General features: G+C 34.2%; 1 protein-coding gene across 1 annotated transcript in view; it reads right to left on the minus strand.

Moving 5' to 3' along the window:
* Positions 1-14,630, minus strand: part of ADGB (androglobin) — a 160,537-nt gene that overhangs the window by 85,824 nt on the left and 60,083 nt on the right. The window contains exons 8-10 of the mRNA XM_036871938.1: positions 12,826-13,073; positions 8,533-8,667; positions 4,580-4,674 (exon numbers count right to left, since the gene is read on the minus strand). Of these exons, the coding sequence (XP_036727833.1) occupies positions 4,580-4,674; positions 8,533-8,667; positions 12,826-13,073 (478 nt within the window). The remainder of the gene's footprint in view (positions 1-4,579; positions 4,675-8,532; positions 8,668-12,825; positions 13,074-14,630) is intronic.

Consider the following 14,630-nt stretch of genomic DNA (forward strand, 5'->3'; position numbering starts at 1 on the left):
TTTTTTAAGCACCAGCAATTGCTACATAGTGTTCAAAATAAACCAACTGCCTTTAGTGCGTCAGGTCCATGAGGGTAAGCGGTTGCCTTGTCTACAGTTTATGTCCTCAGGCTCCCCCCACACACAAAATCCTCATGATCACGCCTGACAATGGAGGCATTCACAGAAGGACAGAGGGTAGAGGCTCCCCTGTGTCCTGCCAGATCAAGTCATTTCCCAGGCAGATGCTTTCCGTATTCGACGGTTCAGATCTCCTGAAGCCACTTGGCTTTGGAACAATTCAGAGTAAGATTTAAGTAGAAATTCAGTTACTGACTGATGGCTGAAATATACCATAAGTAATCAAAAAGTATGTGAAAGTTAAAGTAATGTACACTGTAGTCAAATTCTCATGTTCACGGTCTAAATGTTGAAACATTTAAAGTAAAATAAAATATTAACTACCTTAAAGTCAGTTTTGCCAGTAACTATTTTTCTTCCTAGTGATTTTGCATCATTGATTTCTATGCAAATAGCAATGTTTGAAAATGTAAATTTATAAAGCAGTCATTTAAATTGGGATCAGAAACCCACCTATTAGCCTATTCTAAATTATCGCCTCAGCTACAACATGCCTTGCTGTTGTGGCTGTTTTTCTATAGTTCAAACTATAGCTCAGTCTATAGTTGAGGCACAAAATAGGCGGGGGTATCCATGAGCTAGAACAGTTCTTCCTGAATCCAGAGATTAATTATGATTGTAATAATTAATAATTGTAAGAAAGAGTTAACAGTGCATTATTAAGTCCAGTAGAGCCATTTAAAAGCATTATAAATATGGGAAATAAAGAGGAAAGCACTTCAATTTTTTTTTTTTTTTTAAAAAGGCCTAATTTAAAGGAGAGGAAAATGTCACATCCCCTTTATCTCATCTGTGAATGTTGACAATTCACTGAAAAAATTCAGAAACCCCTGGAATTATGCCTTAGAGTGGCTTAAAAATTTTTTTTCATAGATGTTATAAAGGCTAAACCTTTTTTGTATAACTTTAGCTCTGTCAAATTTTAGAAGTTTCCCAACACCTGTAAGGAACCCTTTCCAATAAGAATTTATGGAAGAATATATTGCTGTTATTCACTAAGTTAATGTCTCGGTATAGTAATAAAAATACATTACTGTAAAATTTACATTTAAATAATATCTAAAGTAGTATTTATAAGTTGAATAATTCCCAGATAGTTTACCGTTCAAAAATTTGGTCTATGTATCTCAACTCCTTCTTACAATTGCAACCACAATTGTAGTCTGTTTGCTTTCTTTTTTGAGCTGCAGAGCATCAGAAAATAAAACTATTTAAGGCATTTAGAAAATGTAAGATATTGTATCAAATAATTAAGTATGGTATTTTCACCTATTGTATTGTTTGAATAATCCACAAAAGTACTAGCTTGATGTAAGGTATGTAAGCCAGTTTCTCATACTTTGTTTTATTTCCAACATACTACACAATACTTCTGAATGACATAAAGTAATGCTATTAATAATAGTTATAGTTCGATATTGAGAAACTTTGTTCAAGGGTCGCAAATTTCCTTAGATTAGAATTAGGGACAGAGAGAAATTTAGAATAGTGAAACATTCTAGTGAAATACTGAATAGGCCTTCAAGAAATATTTTTGAATAATTCATTATGTAAGACAAATTAGAAGTTTCCTTGCCCATAAAACCCTTTCACTCCCTTACCCCATCCCACCTCAGACATTCTAAAAGTAGGGTTTTGAGCAGATAGGGGAGGCTTTTTTAGAACTCCCAGCTCACCCATTTAAATAAAACTAAAACCATTTAGAAGACCCAGGAGCAAGAGAATGGGGGATAATGTGGGGTAATTCTTAACACTTTGTTTCTTCCAAAGTTTTTTTTTTTTTTTTTTTTTATTCTTGCATTCTTTACCAATTCTTTAAATAAAGGAAAAGTATTGACTTTATTTTTACAGCCTGGTCTCATTGTCTTTGGGGTTAGAATTTTTTGCAATGTACTCCATTTAACAAAATTCCACTAGAACAGAACTTGTTTTCTGTAGATTCAGCTTGAAAATATTATATCATCTTTACATTCTGATTTTTACCAGGAGAATGTGTTCATCCTAATAACTAATGTAAAAGAATCAGCAGAAGACTGTAACGTTGTAGTCAATTCATTACAGCCTTGAAGTTCATCTCATTACTGTTATAGACACTGGGCTCATTTCTGAAACTCTGGGCCCTTTAAGTCATTTCAACCCCCAAAAGGAGGATTTATAATACTCTGCACATCCTGGCTCCCTCCCACATGTCAAGCTGCCTCTAAGACTTCTCCCTTTGCAATCTGTTCAACCTCTAGCAGTCCCTCGAACCCAGTGGGTTCTCCTTCACCTTCAGACTTTCCCACATAAGCTTCCCTATGCTTCAAGCACACTTTTTCCTGTTTTCCAGGCTAACATCTTAAAGCCACTGCTTAAACATTTTTTTTCCCCCCTTTGGGAAGACTTCCCTAGTCACCCACTAGAGAGAAAGATGTGTTTCTGCTATGTGTCCAATACTCATTTTTCCACTCCTTCATTAATTCATTTATTTGGTCACTCATTCAACTTTATTTTATTTGAATGCTACATCTACCATGTTCCAGGCGCCCTCTGTTATGCGAGTCTTCTAACTATTACTGTCGTTGCTCATCTGCCTTTCTCATTGACTCTTAACTTTGTGAGGAGCGTCCTTATTAATCATGTTCATCATGGTGTCCTCAGATCCCAGCTCATTGTTTAGGACATAATAGATAATCAATAAACATCTGTTGAATTAATGAATAAACATGAGAGTTTCTTTGTCTTCTCAATTAAAAATTTTGTGTCTACAGGTTAGTTTTTCAGTAGGACAGCAAAAAGTTCAAGTGGATTATTTTGCACCTTCTTTGTGTAATGAAGATGTAAATTCTATCTTTATATTTTTCAGTTTTAAAAAGTGTTTAAGTACTTCCCATACGTGAGACCAGGACACTCCATAAAGCATGGCTCATGTTCTTTTGTAGTCCATGGTGTTAGACTACTGGAATATCTAAGACAACACCTAGGCCAAGGCTGGGTAAGGAGATTAAAAAAAAATCAGGGCTGACATAGCCAGCTCAAATCCTAACTTGGAAGGCTTGGAAGCCTGGGAAGCACACTAGGATTTAACCATGGCTAAAGGTAAATAACTTTGAATTAAAAACAGAGACACTGCCCCTTTCTCTACATTCATAATGGCACATTACGTTCTATTGTTTTGACAATATTACCCTTGGTATATTACAGATTTTCGCAGGAAGGAATGGTTTCTATCTAAAGAGAAAGAAGGAGGAGGAGCAGGAGGAGGAGGAAGGAGGGAAGGAAGGAAGGAAGGAAGGAAGGAAAGGAAGGAAAGGAAGAAGAAGGAATGGTAACACTATATGCCCCTTGGGCAAATCATCCAGAAGATAAATGTAATGCACATAGTAAAGTGCAATAATCATACAATTGAAACAATGTAAACATTTCAACCAAATTTCCATTCAATTTTTAATACTATTTCTAACTAACCAAATAATTATATCACCGTCTTCTTATACTTTGATGTAGTGATTTCAGAACATATAGAATTCTAGCAATACAGTGTTGGATGTCTAAAAGTTCCCCAAAGTGTTAGGAATCAATACAAATACAATAGGTTGTTTTCTAAGTAGACTGAAGAGTAATCTGACTTTACTCTTTAAAAGGGAAGGAGAAAAATGATTTTTATGTCCCAGAACCAAAGATAACTTAAAAAATTATGGCAAACCAATGCATCCCATGTAACTATTAAATATTATGTTGTCAAATATTTCACGTCATGGGAAAATGTTAATGATACAGTGTCAAGTGAAAAAGCTGGTTTCTAAACAGAAAGTAAAATAGAATTCCCCTGTGTAAAAAAATTTATACACATGTACACATAGAAAATATGCAGACAAGAAAAAAAGTCAAAGTGTATATGCCAAAATGTTAATAGTGTCTATGACTAGGTATTTATACTATGAATAGTTGAATTTTATTACCTTTGTCCATATTTTCTAAGTTTTCTATAAGTTGTTAGATTTATAAGAAGAAAGCAATTAACATTTTTGTGTGTATTACTTTAAGATACAATGAGCTCATAGTAGTGGTTTACTAGCCCTCAATATGCATTTATTTAAGTTGTCTTAGGTTAAGAATATGTGTATGACCTGTTTATAGAAAGATGATTTATTATTATTTAGGAATGACTTACACACTTCTCACTGAAATATATAATTTGATGCCTTTTGTTTACAATGAAAGGAATTGATAAAAATATATGAGACTATATCCTTTTTTTTTTTTTTTTTGTAGTTAAAACTATTGTAATCATCTAAGAAAATTTTGGATGTTCCAGGTCCCTGTACCTAAGTGCCTAATTATAGAGATAACAAGACTAAAATTCAGGAATGAAATTTTGATTAAATTCTGATATACCTTCTACTACAAGTAAACACACACACACACGCACACACACACACCATAAATTATACTGAATTTCTTGGCCTTGAGTACTTACCATCTTCTCTAATAAAAAGATCTTCTTTTCAAACAAATAGAGAGGTGTAAAGGTAGCATATACAACCATCTGAGGGGACTGTATTGCTGAAGAACCTGTAAAACCAAACACATATTGCGTCATGGAAATTCTAGCCAAAATGGAACTGGCAGGTCGTGGTAGACTGTTCAAATTCCTTAATGAACTTACCTTTGCTGATGAAATATAGGTAAATGACTCTACATGCATTTAATAAATGTTAAATCTCAAATGTGCATCTATTTTATAGAATGTCTCATCAGTGTTACCTTCACAATAGTACCATATAATTCATTAAGAAATCATTTTACTTCATTGTAAAACAGTTATTACATAAACTCACTCTAGCTATCTGTCAATGTAACTTAGCTTTCATAGAATCTTTATTTTGAATTTAAGGAATTCTGGGAGTTTCTATGTCATTTCAAGTAGAAAGAAAACATAAATAAATTAATCCTCCCATGAAGAAGGGAAACTAAGAAGGTAACTTAGTTTGGAATGTTTAATGCCTGTAGATTTGCTCCTGAACATCAATATTTATTCAAGTGTTCCTTAATATCCCTGAAATTACCCCATTTGATTCATGATGCTTTTGTTCTTTAAAGATTCTGGCCAAAATAATAGAATTTATTTTCCTCTATTGTTTTTATTTTTAATTAAAAGGTTTTGATTTATTCCTTTAAAATTCACACACTTAACAAAAACAGAAATATAGATCAATGGAACAGGATAGAAAGCCCAGAGATAAACCCACGCACATATGGTCACCTTATCTTTGATAAAGGAGGCAAGAATATACAGTGGAGAAAAGACAGCCTCTTCAATAAGTGGTGCTGGGAAAACTGGACAGGTACATGTAAAAGTATGAAATTAGAACACTCCCTAACAGCATACACAAAAATAAACTCAAAATGGATTAAAGACCTCAATGTAAGGCCAGACACTATCAAACTCTTAGAGGAAAACATAGGCAGAACACTCTATGACATACATCACAGCAAGATCCTTTTTGACCCACCTCCTAGAGAAATGGAAATAAAAACAAAAATAAACAAATGGGACCTAATGAAACTTAAAAGCTTTTGCACAGCAAAGGAAACCATAAACAAGACAAGAAGACAACCCTCAGAATGGGAGAAAATATTTGCAAATGAAGAAACTGACAAAGGATTAATCTCCAAAAGTTACAAGCAGCTCATGCAGCTCAATATCAAAAAAACAAACAACCCAATCCAAAAATGGGCAGAAGACCTAAATAGACATTTCTCCAAAGCAGATATACAGATTGCCAACAAACACATGAGAGAATGCTCAACATCATTAATCATTAGAGAAATGCAAGTCAAAACTACAATGAGATATCATCTCACACCGGTCAGAATGGCCATCATCAAAAAATCTACAAACAATAAATGCTGGAGAGGGTGTGGAGAAAAGGGAACCCTCTTGCACTGTTGGTGGGAATGTAAATTGATAAAGCCACTATGGAGAACAATATGGACGTTCCTCAAAACACTAAAACACTAAAAATAGAACTGCCATATGACCCAGCAATCCCACTACTGGGCATATACCCTGAGAAAACCTTAATTCAAAAAGAGTCATGTACCAAAATGTTCATTGCAGCTCTATTTACAATAGCCAGGACATGGAAGCAACCTAAGTGTCCATCAACAGATGAATGGATAAAGAAGATGTGGCACATATATAAAATGGAATATTACTCAGCCATACAAAGAAATGAAATTGAGTTATTTGTAGTGAGGTGGATGGACTTAGAGTCTGTCTTACAGAGTGAAGTAAGTCAGAAAGAGAAAAACAAATACCGTATGCTAACACATATATATGGAATCTAAGGAAAAAAAGAAAAAAAAGGTCATGAAGAACCTAGGGGCAAGACGGGAATAAAGACACAGACCTACTAGAGAATGGACTTGAGAATATGGGGAGGCAGAAGGGTAAGCTGTGACAAAGTGAGAGAGTGGCATGGACATATATATACTACCAAACGTAAAATAGATAGTTAGTGGGAAGCAGCCGCATAGCACAGGGAGATCAGCCCGGTGCTTTGTGACCACCTAGAAGGGTGGGATAGGGAGGGTGGGAAGGAGGGAGATGCAAGAGGGAAGAGATATGGGAACATATGTATATGTATATGTATAATGTATAATGTATAATGATTCACTTTGTTATAAAGCAGAAACTAACACACCATTGTAAAGCAATTATACTCCAATAAAGATGTTAAAAAAGAAAAAAATTCATGCACTTACATTTCACTGCACTAGATAATATGTTTATTGAAGAATAATATCTTTAGAACCACAATATATAAATTAGATGTGAACCCTGGATCGCTCTAAAATGGATTAAGATGTGAAATATGCCAAGCTTGTAAAAATATGTTTTAACATTTAAAAAGTAAACTTTGTATATGTAGGGGAGCAAAATTTGTCACCTTAAAATGTGTCTCTTTGTCATGAGGATTATTTTAGGCTTTTTTTTTTTTTTTAAGAACAGAGTACTCAGGAATTCTTTCTTTTTACCTCCCCCTTAACTGCCTAAAAGAATTCAGATAAAGGGCCTGGTCCAGGAAGAGCACTGTCACCAGAGATACCTACAAAGAATATGGGCTAAGTGTGGTAGGGCAGGGCCTAGAGACAAGAGTCCTCTCTATGTCCCACTGCCTCTGCGTGGTAGAGCAAACATGTTTACCAAACATTTGCTTTTCAATCTCCAGGTGAATTGCCTTCCTCCCTTTTGAAGTCACAAACCCCCGACCCCCTTTTCTTTCTCTCAGATGGTAGATAAGCCTCAATTGCCTAACCTGTCCTTGGGTTTCATTTTTCTTATGAGGCCTCATACATACATAATTATTATTCTTTTTCTTCTGTTAATCTGTCTCATGTCAATTTAATTCTTAGACCAGCTAGAAGAACCTGGAGAGAGTAGAGGGAAATTTTTTCCTTCTCTAACACATATTTTTCATGCAGCAGAGATCTGAACCCAGGCAATTTTACTCCACAGCCCAAACTTTGAACCACATTCTGTATCTAGAGGTTGACTTAACTATGAGTTTGGTAGGAAAAAAGGCATTGTTACCATCATTTTCACAAAGAAAGAAACTCAAAGAAAGGTTTAGCCATTCTCACAAACATGAATAATTATCAGTAACTTTGGGACTGTTATGTCATCCACTATCAGAAAAGATTGTTTAAGGCATCACTATAAGAAAATAATTTTTTATATAAAATTAAAAACATAATGACTAGCGTTTGTATTTTCTCTACCAAACCACCAGACATGTTTCTGTAAAAATACAAAGCCAGAACTATGAAAATGCTCTCACAAAAAAAACACAGTAATGTATTAAGAAAGAAGACAAAATGAAAAAAAAAAAAAACTAGATAAAGCATAGTGCTGGAGGTAAATGGACACATTTTCATGTAAAGAAGGATGAACTGAGAATTATGATATACACTCTGGAAGCACCAAGATAGATGACCCAATGTTAGGACTATAAAGTTTAAAATATATATTTTATATATCAACATATATATATAATTTACACAGAGGAGGACATATATTAATACATATTAATTTATAATTATATATTTATATAAATATATTTATATATTTTATAATAAAAATGTTATGTGTACTAACATATAATATATATTTTTATTAGTATTATATATCCTCCTTCATGTAAACACTTCTGTGACTGTTGTATCATAAGAACTTGGATAACACTGTCTCATATGTAGGATCTTGCTCTGTTATGTATAACCATCTGAGGGCCTAACAATTATGGGCAACCTTGAAAAGCTTATTTAGACATGTCTAAACAGGAAATATATTTCTATGCTCCAATGTTTTCCAGCATTTTAGGAAATAAGTACAATAATTATTATTCTAGGAGACTGAGAACTTACAATCTGACAGAGACTGTAGAGAATATTGTACGTCTGATGAGGGCCTTGAACCATGAAGAGACCATTTGAATTTTTCCTTTTCTTTTTCCTTCTCTCCATCTTTACTCCTCTTCTTTCCAAGGTCTTTTGCATTGGCTTTCTCCAACATATTAAAAAAATGTAATAAATCTTTTAACTACAAAACCTCAATGTATGTTGCTTATTAAGTCATTGTGTTGAAAAGAAAGTTAAATAGTAGTATTTAACTTATTTAAGTGTAAAACAATAGCCATAAATTTCCCCAAGTACTACTCACCTCAAATTAGTAACATCAAAATAAAGCAAAAGAAAACTTTGAAAATTGACATGTATTGTGAAAGACATGCAGCATTATTTATTATTGACTACATATAATTTTATGTTAAATGTAGATGATCAGTTAAATATAATTTATTCATATAAAATCTTGGTGTCAGGCTGATTTTCTCATTTAAAAAAGAAAAAAAAAAAAAAAAAACAGCAAAGAAAGTACTTAAAGTTGAGTCCTAAATGTGGAGCCCTCTTAGATCTTCTTGCAAAAAAAAAAATAAATAAATAATTTAAAAAAAAGAAAGGATATTGGAGACTGCAGCCAAAAAAATAATAATAAATAATTAAAAAAAAAAAAAAGATCTTCTTTACTTGGGGCTTGCATTTCAAGAAACACAGCTTTCTGCCTCCAGAATCTCTTCTGGTGGAAACTGGCCACCAACCAACGTCCACAAACCAACATCTGATTGTCCACATGTTGTGTGTAGTAAAACGCAGTACCCAGAACCATCCACCATTTGAATTTCCATTCACATTTACATTTCTATGAAACATGTTCTCCTTCAACTGAAAAAAAAAACCCTAAGCTTTTTTATTTCCTAATAAATCCCTTCCAATTCTAAAACAGAAATTTCAAATTTCTACCATTCATTCGTTCATCATTTGCTAAACTTGTAATCACCATTGATCAGGTTTTTTTTCTTTTTAATTTGCATAAATAAAAACTATAACATTAACAACTTGTACTGTTCCTTAGCTTCTAAAGTAAATCTATCTCATAGCTTTTATAGTAGATTTAACATCTATGTTAGATACAAAGGCAAAGATAACTATAACTTTAAGTGTAGGATGAGATACTTTATTGGGAAACAAGTATAAAAAATAGATTATCAGAATTTTATTTTGTGGCTTTTCTATAAATATTTGACTTAAAACTAATTATAGGTAATAATATATGACTTCATGTATGATTTTAAATTGGGATTTTAAAAGCCTTTAAATGCCTATTCAGAATTCATAATTTAAAATAATATAGTATATAATAAAAATTATAAATAGAAAAACACACTTTTCACATAGAAATTTGGAAAGTATGCAAAAATGTTTATCAAAATGTGTTTTTGCCAATACCATGAGTAAATCTGTTGCTCCTCTGTCACCTCATTTCACCCATCTGGCCAACCCCTCTAAATAAAAGTAGCAGCTGAGTCCTACTGGACATGGCCTTCCTCTAGTTCTGCAAGCTTCTGCCACATCTATTTTAAATAACAACGAGAACCTCCATCTCCACCTCCACCTCACTCTCAGCTCGTAGAGAATAGAAGCCTTTAGTCAGAAACCCTCAGCTTCTCCCTATCAAACCCATTCATCCACTGACATGTGCATCTGTCCTCTCCCATGCCCTGTGCCCACCCGTTAGGATGGAGGAGACTTTGCTCCCTGGTTTGGTCCAATCCCTTCACCTGGGCTCTCTGGAAACCTACACTACGGCTGTCATGTCAACTCCATCTTCGCAATCACTTAAAAGTACTTCTTCATCAGGTAAAAATTTAAATATCTTTCACGGATCCCTCACATTCCCTGTCAGCTTCTACTTTGTCACTCTCCTGTTCTTCACAGACAAACTTCTAACAGGGGTGTTTATACATTATTTTACTTCCCACTTATTTCTTAACCTCTCCAATGTGTCTTCCACCCCCATCACTTACCAGTGCCCAGTGACCTCCATATCACAAAATCCAGCAGAGAAACTTGAATTGTCCTCATATTTCAACTCTCAACACTACTTGACACAATCTCCCTGATTCTTAAAACACTCTTTTCCTTTGACTTCAGTAGCAACATGCTCTGCTGGTCTTCTTCCTGTTTCTCTGGTCATCCTTTAACCTCTTTTGCCAGCTCATTATTTTGTACCCAGTTCTCAGATATTTAGCTTCTTTAAGGCTGAGTCTTAAGCTTCTTAGTCTTCTCACTTTATGCCATCTCCTTGAGAATATCATTCATTGTTTAATTTGGCATGCATTTGTCAATGATTCCCAAAAATATATCACCAGCCTGGAACTCCTGACATGAAAGTACACTTGATTTCTTAAAGGCACATCAAATTCAATATGTTCTGAGTCATTCTGTGATCTCTCCTCATAAAGCCGTTCCTCTTTTGGCATTATCCCTCTCAATAAAAGGTACTACCATCTATCCAGTTTTGGAAGTCAGAATTCTGCACATCATCTTTGCCACATTCTGCCATTTTTTACATTTTAAATATCTCTCAATCATTTACTTTATCTGCCTCTCCACTATGACTGTCCTATTACCCTATGCCAAGCTACTATTGTCCCTGACCTGAGCTGATGCAAAGGTCTCCAAATTGTTTTTTCTATGTCCACTCATGTCACTGACTCTCCACCCCCACATGCACACCAAATTATTTTCTTCTCAGAGAACCAGAATATCCTTTTGAAAACGTGAAATAGATCATGACTCAACCCTAAACTTCATTAGCCGTCAATTGCTCCTTGGTAAAGATCAATCATCTTAACATGACCTGGAGGATTTGACATGATCGCTATCCTATCTACTTCTCCAGGCTCTTCTTAAGCCACTTTATTCCACACATCCTCTCCTCCAGCTAAACATATCTTCTACCAGGTCTTCCAAATCATTGTCATTCCTGCTACTTCTTCATAATATTTATATCTGCTGTCTCCTCTACCTAGAATGCTCTTCCCTTCTCAGTCCTTAATCTTCCTCCAGCTATTCCTATCATCTTTGCAAACACAGCTCAAAATTCCTTAGGGAATTCTTCCTTGATGCCCCAGACTAGGTCTTTCATATGAACTCCTAAAGTTTCCTGTATTTCCCTTCAAGACTCATGTATTAGTATGTATTTATGATTTTTAAAATTAATGTTAGTCCCACTCACTAGTCCTTAGCTCTAGGAAGTGAGTTCCACACCTGATTTTGTTCATCAAGTTATCACTAATTCTTGGAACACTTACTGATATTCTCAGCAAGTAGTATGTTGAATGGATTGTAAAATGGAGGGATGGATAGACAGAAGTTAACTTGTGATACATGAGAAAGGGATTCCAGGTTCAAATTAATTTAGGATACACTGGGTAAAACAAATTTAATCTGGCTTTTTTTTTGCTTTCTTTTATAAACTAATGCACATTAGATCATTTTAAACAGCACTGATGATAGGCAGATATCACACACACAATTTTTTTGTATATTTTTGAGGAACATTTACAGTAATTATTTCTGGGCAGTATATAGTTGGAAATGCTGGTTGATAAGATCTAGATAAGGACAAAATATCAATATCTTATAAAACATAAACATTTGAAAGATCATTATAGATGCTATCACAGTACACAAAAAGCTGAGTATTTTCTAGTATATTTAACTCTACTATACAAGCATTATTGTTCATATGTATGGCTATATGAAATATTTTAGAAAACATAAAATAAATAATGATTAAATATATTTCCCACTTAAGAAGAAATGCTCCTACACTTTGTAAAATAACTCGAAATTTTTTTTTCCAGATTTTAACTTTCACCTTACAATAACCTGCAAATCATAATCTAATCTATGTCCATTTCACACTTCCTGAAAAGGAAAACAGGACAACATTTCTCCTTTGGTATTCTGGTCCATTCCACTCTACATATAACATATAAGAAAGATGTGTTTAAGGGAAATTGAAAACTTAATGTGTTTTTCTATATTAATAATATATTAATTTAGTATCATCAAAATATATAATTGCCTTTGATTTTTAAGGAGAGCAAAATATAGTAGAATAATTAACATATGGTAAACACCATTGCAAGTTCTAATATCTTGGAAAGAAAGGACCTTAATTACATGACTGTTTTCACAACACTTAATAAATATAATGACAATAAATAATCATTAAATTAAGCAATGACTAAACTATAAAGTGTTTATATATAATACCCATATTGAATAACATCATGATATAAAATGTCTTACCCTTTAAAACTCTGTCACTTTTCTCAGGTAATTTTAGTGTTGTTGCTGAACCTTCAGGTTTGAATTCCTTGCCATCTTTCATTTCTTTGCCATCTTTCACTTCTTTCCCATCCTTCATGTCTTTCCCTTGTTCTTTCAATTTGGCATCTATGTCTGTTATTTTGCTTTCAGAGCTGGACTCATCTGACAGCTTAAACTCGGGCAATATTTCTCTCAAGAGCTCCCAAACTTTGTCCATATATCCTGGGCTTAGGTAAAAAAAATTAATTTCCAAATTAAGTTTTTTATTCCACATCAAGAAATTACCGACAGAAAAAAATCAACTTGCTATTTCAAAAAACCAATTACAATAGTTACTTCACATGTTAGTTAAAAACACCATTATGTGCTTATTTATTCAACAAGCTTTGATTGAGTGCCTACTCTGTGGTGGGCTTTGCTGATGCAAGGAGACCAAACACAGAGTTCCAGTTAAAGATGGTGATGTAGGAAGATTTTGAACTCACCTCTTCCTATGGACACAACAAATCTACAGCTACATACAGAACAATTTCCTCTGAAAATAATAAAAAAACTAGCTGAGGAATTCCTTCATATCTGGCAAATGAGAAAAAAAACCATACTGAAGTGGCTAGGAGAGGCTGAGACATGGTCTTGCCATAAACCTCACACAGTGTGGCCACACACAGTTTGGAGGGAGCTCACATCCCTAAGCTTTTCCCTGAAGAGTGAAGGGTTTGAACCCCACATAATGGCACCCCAACTTTTAAGACCTGCAGATCAGAGACAAGCTCCCAAAACATCTAGTTTTGAAAGCCAGCAGGGCTTGCATCAATGAGGCCCACAAGGCTATAGCAAACTCAGAAAGACTTCTTAAAGGGCTCTCACGGACTCACCCATCCCAGGACTCACCCATAGAAGAGCACCCAGTAGGAGACTAATATCCCACTTTCACCAATGAATAGATCATCCAGACAGAAAATCAATGAGAAAACATTGGCCTTGGGACTTCCCTGGCGGTCCAGTGGTTAATACTCTGTGCTTGCACTGCGGGGGGAGTGAGTTTGATCCCTGGTCAGGGAACTAAGATCCCACATGTCACGTGGCATGGCCAAAAAAAAAAGAGAAAACATTGGCCTTGAATGACACATTAAATAGGATGGACTTAGACACATATAGAACATTCCACCCAAAAGCAACAGAATACACATTTTTCTCAAATGTACATGGAACATTCTCCAGGATAGATCATATGTTAAGTCACAAAACAACTCTTAATGAGTTCAAGAAGACTGAAATCATACCATGCATCTTTTCCAACCACAACTGTATGAAACTAGAAATTAATTACAAGAAGAAAACTGGGAAATTCACAGCTATGTGTAGATTAAACTATATGCTACTAACCAACCAACGGGTCAAAGAAAAAATCAAAAAAATGCTTTGCGATAAATAAAAATGGAAGTACAACATAACAAAAATACAACAGATACAACGACAACAAAACAAATACAACAAAGCAAAGATAGTTCTAAGAAGTAGCTCTGTGAGAGTTCGTAGCAATACATGTCTACATCAAGAAATATGATCTCAAATAAACTACCTAACTTTACACCTCAAAGAAATAGAAAAAAAAAGAACAAATGAAGCCTAAAGTTAGTAGAAGGAAGGTAATAACAAATATTAGAGTGGAAATAAATGAGAGAGACTAAAAAGACAAGAAAAGATCAAAGAAATTAAGAACTGGTTTTTTGAAAAGATAAACAAAATTGACAAACCTTTAGACTCACCAACAAAAAAAAGAA

The sequence above is a fragment of the Balaenoptera musculus genome, chromosome 12 (genome assembly GCF_009873245.2).
Source record: "Balaenoptera musculus isolate JJ_BM4_2016_0621 chromosome 12, mBalMus1.pri.v3, whole genome shotgun sequence".
Taxonomy (NCBI): domain Eukaryota; kingdom Metazoa; phylum Chordata; class Mammalia; order Artiodactyla; family Balaenopteridae; genus Balaenoptera; species Balaenoptera musculus.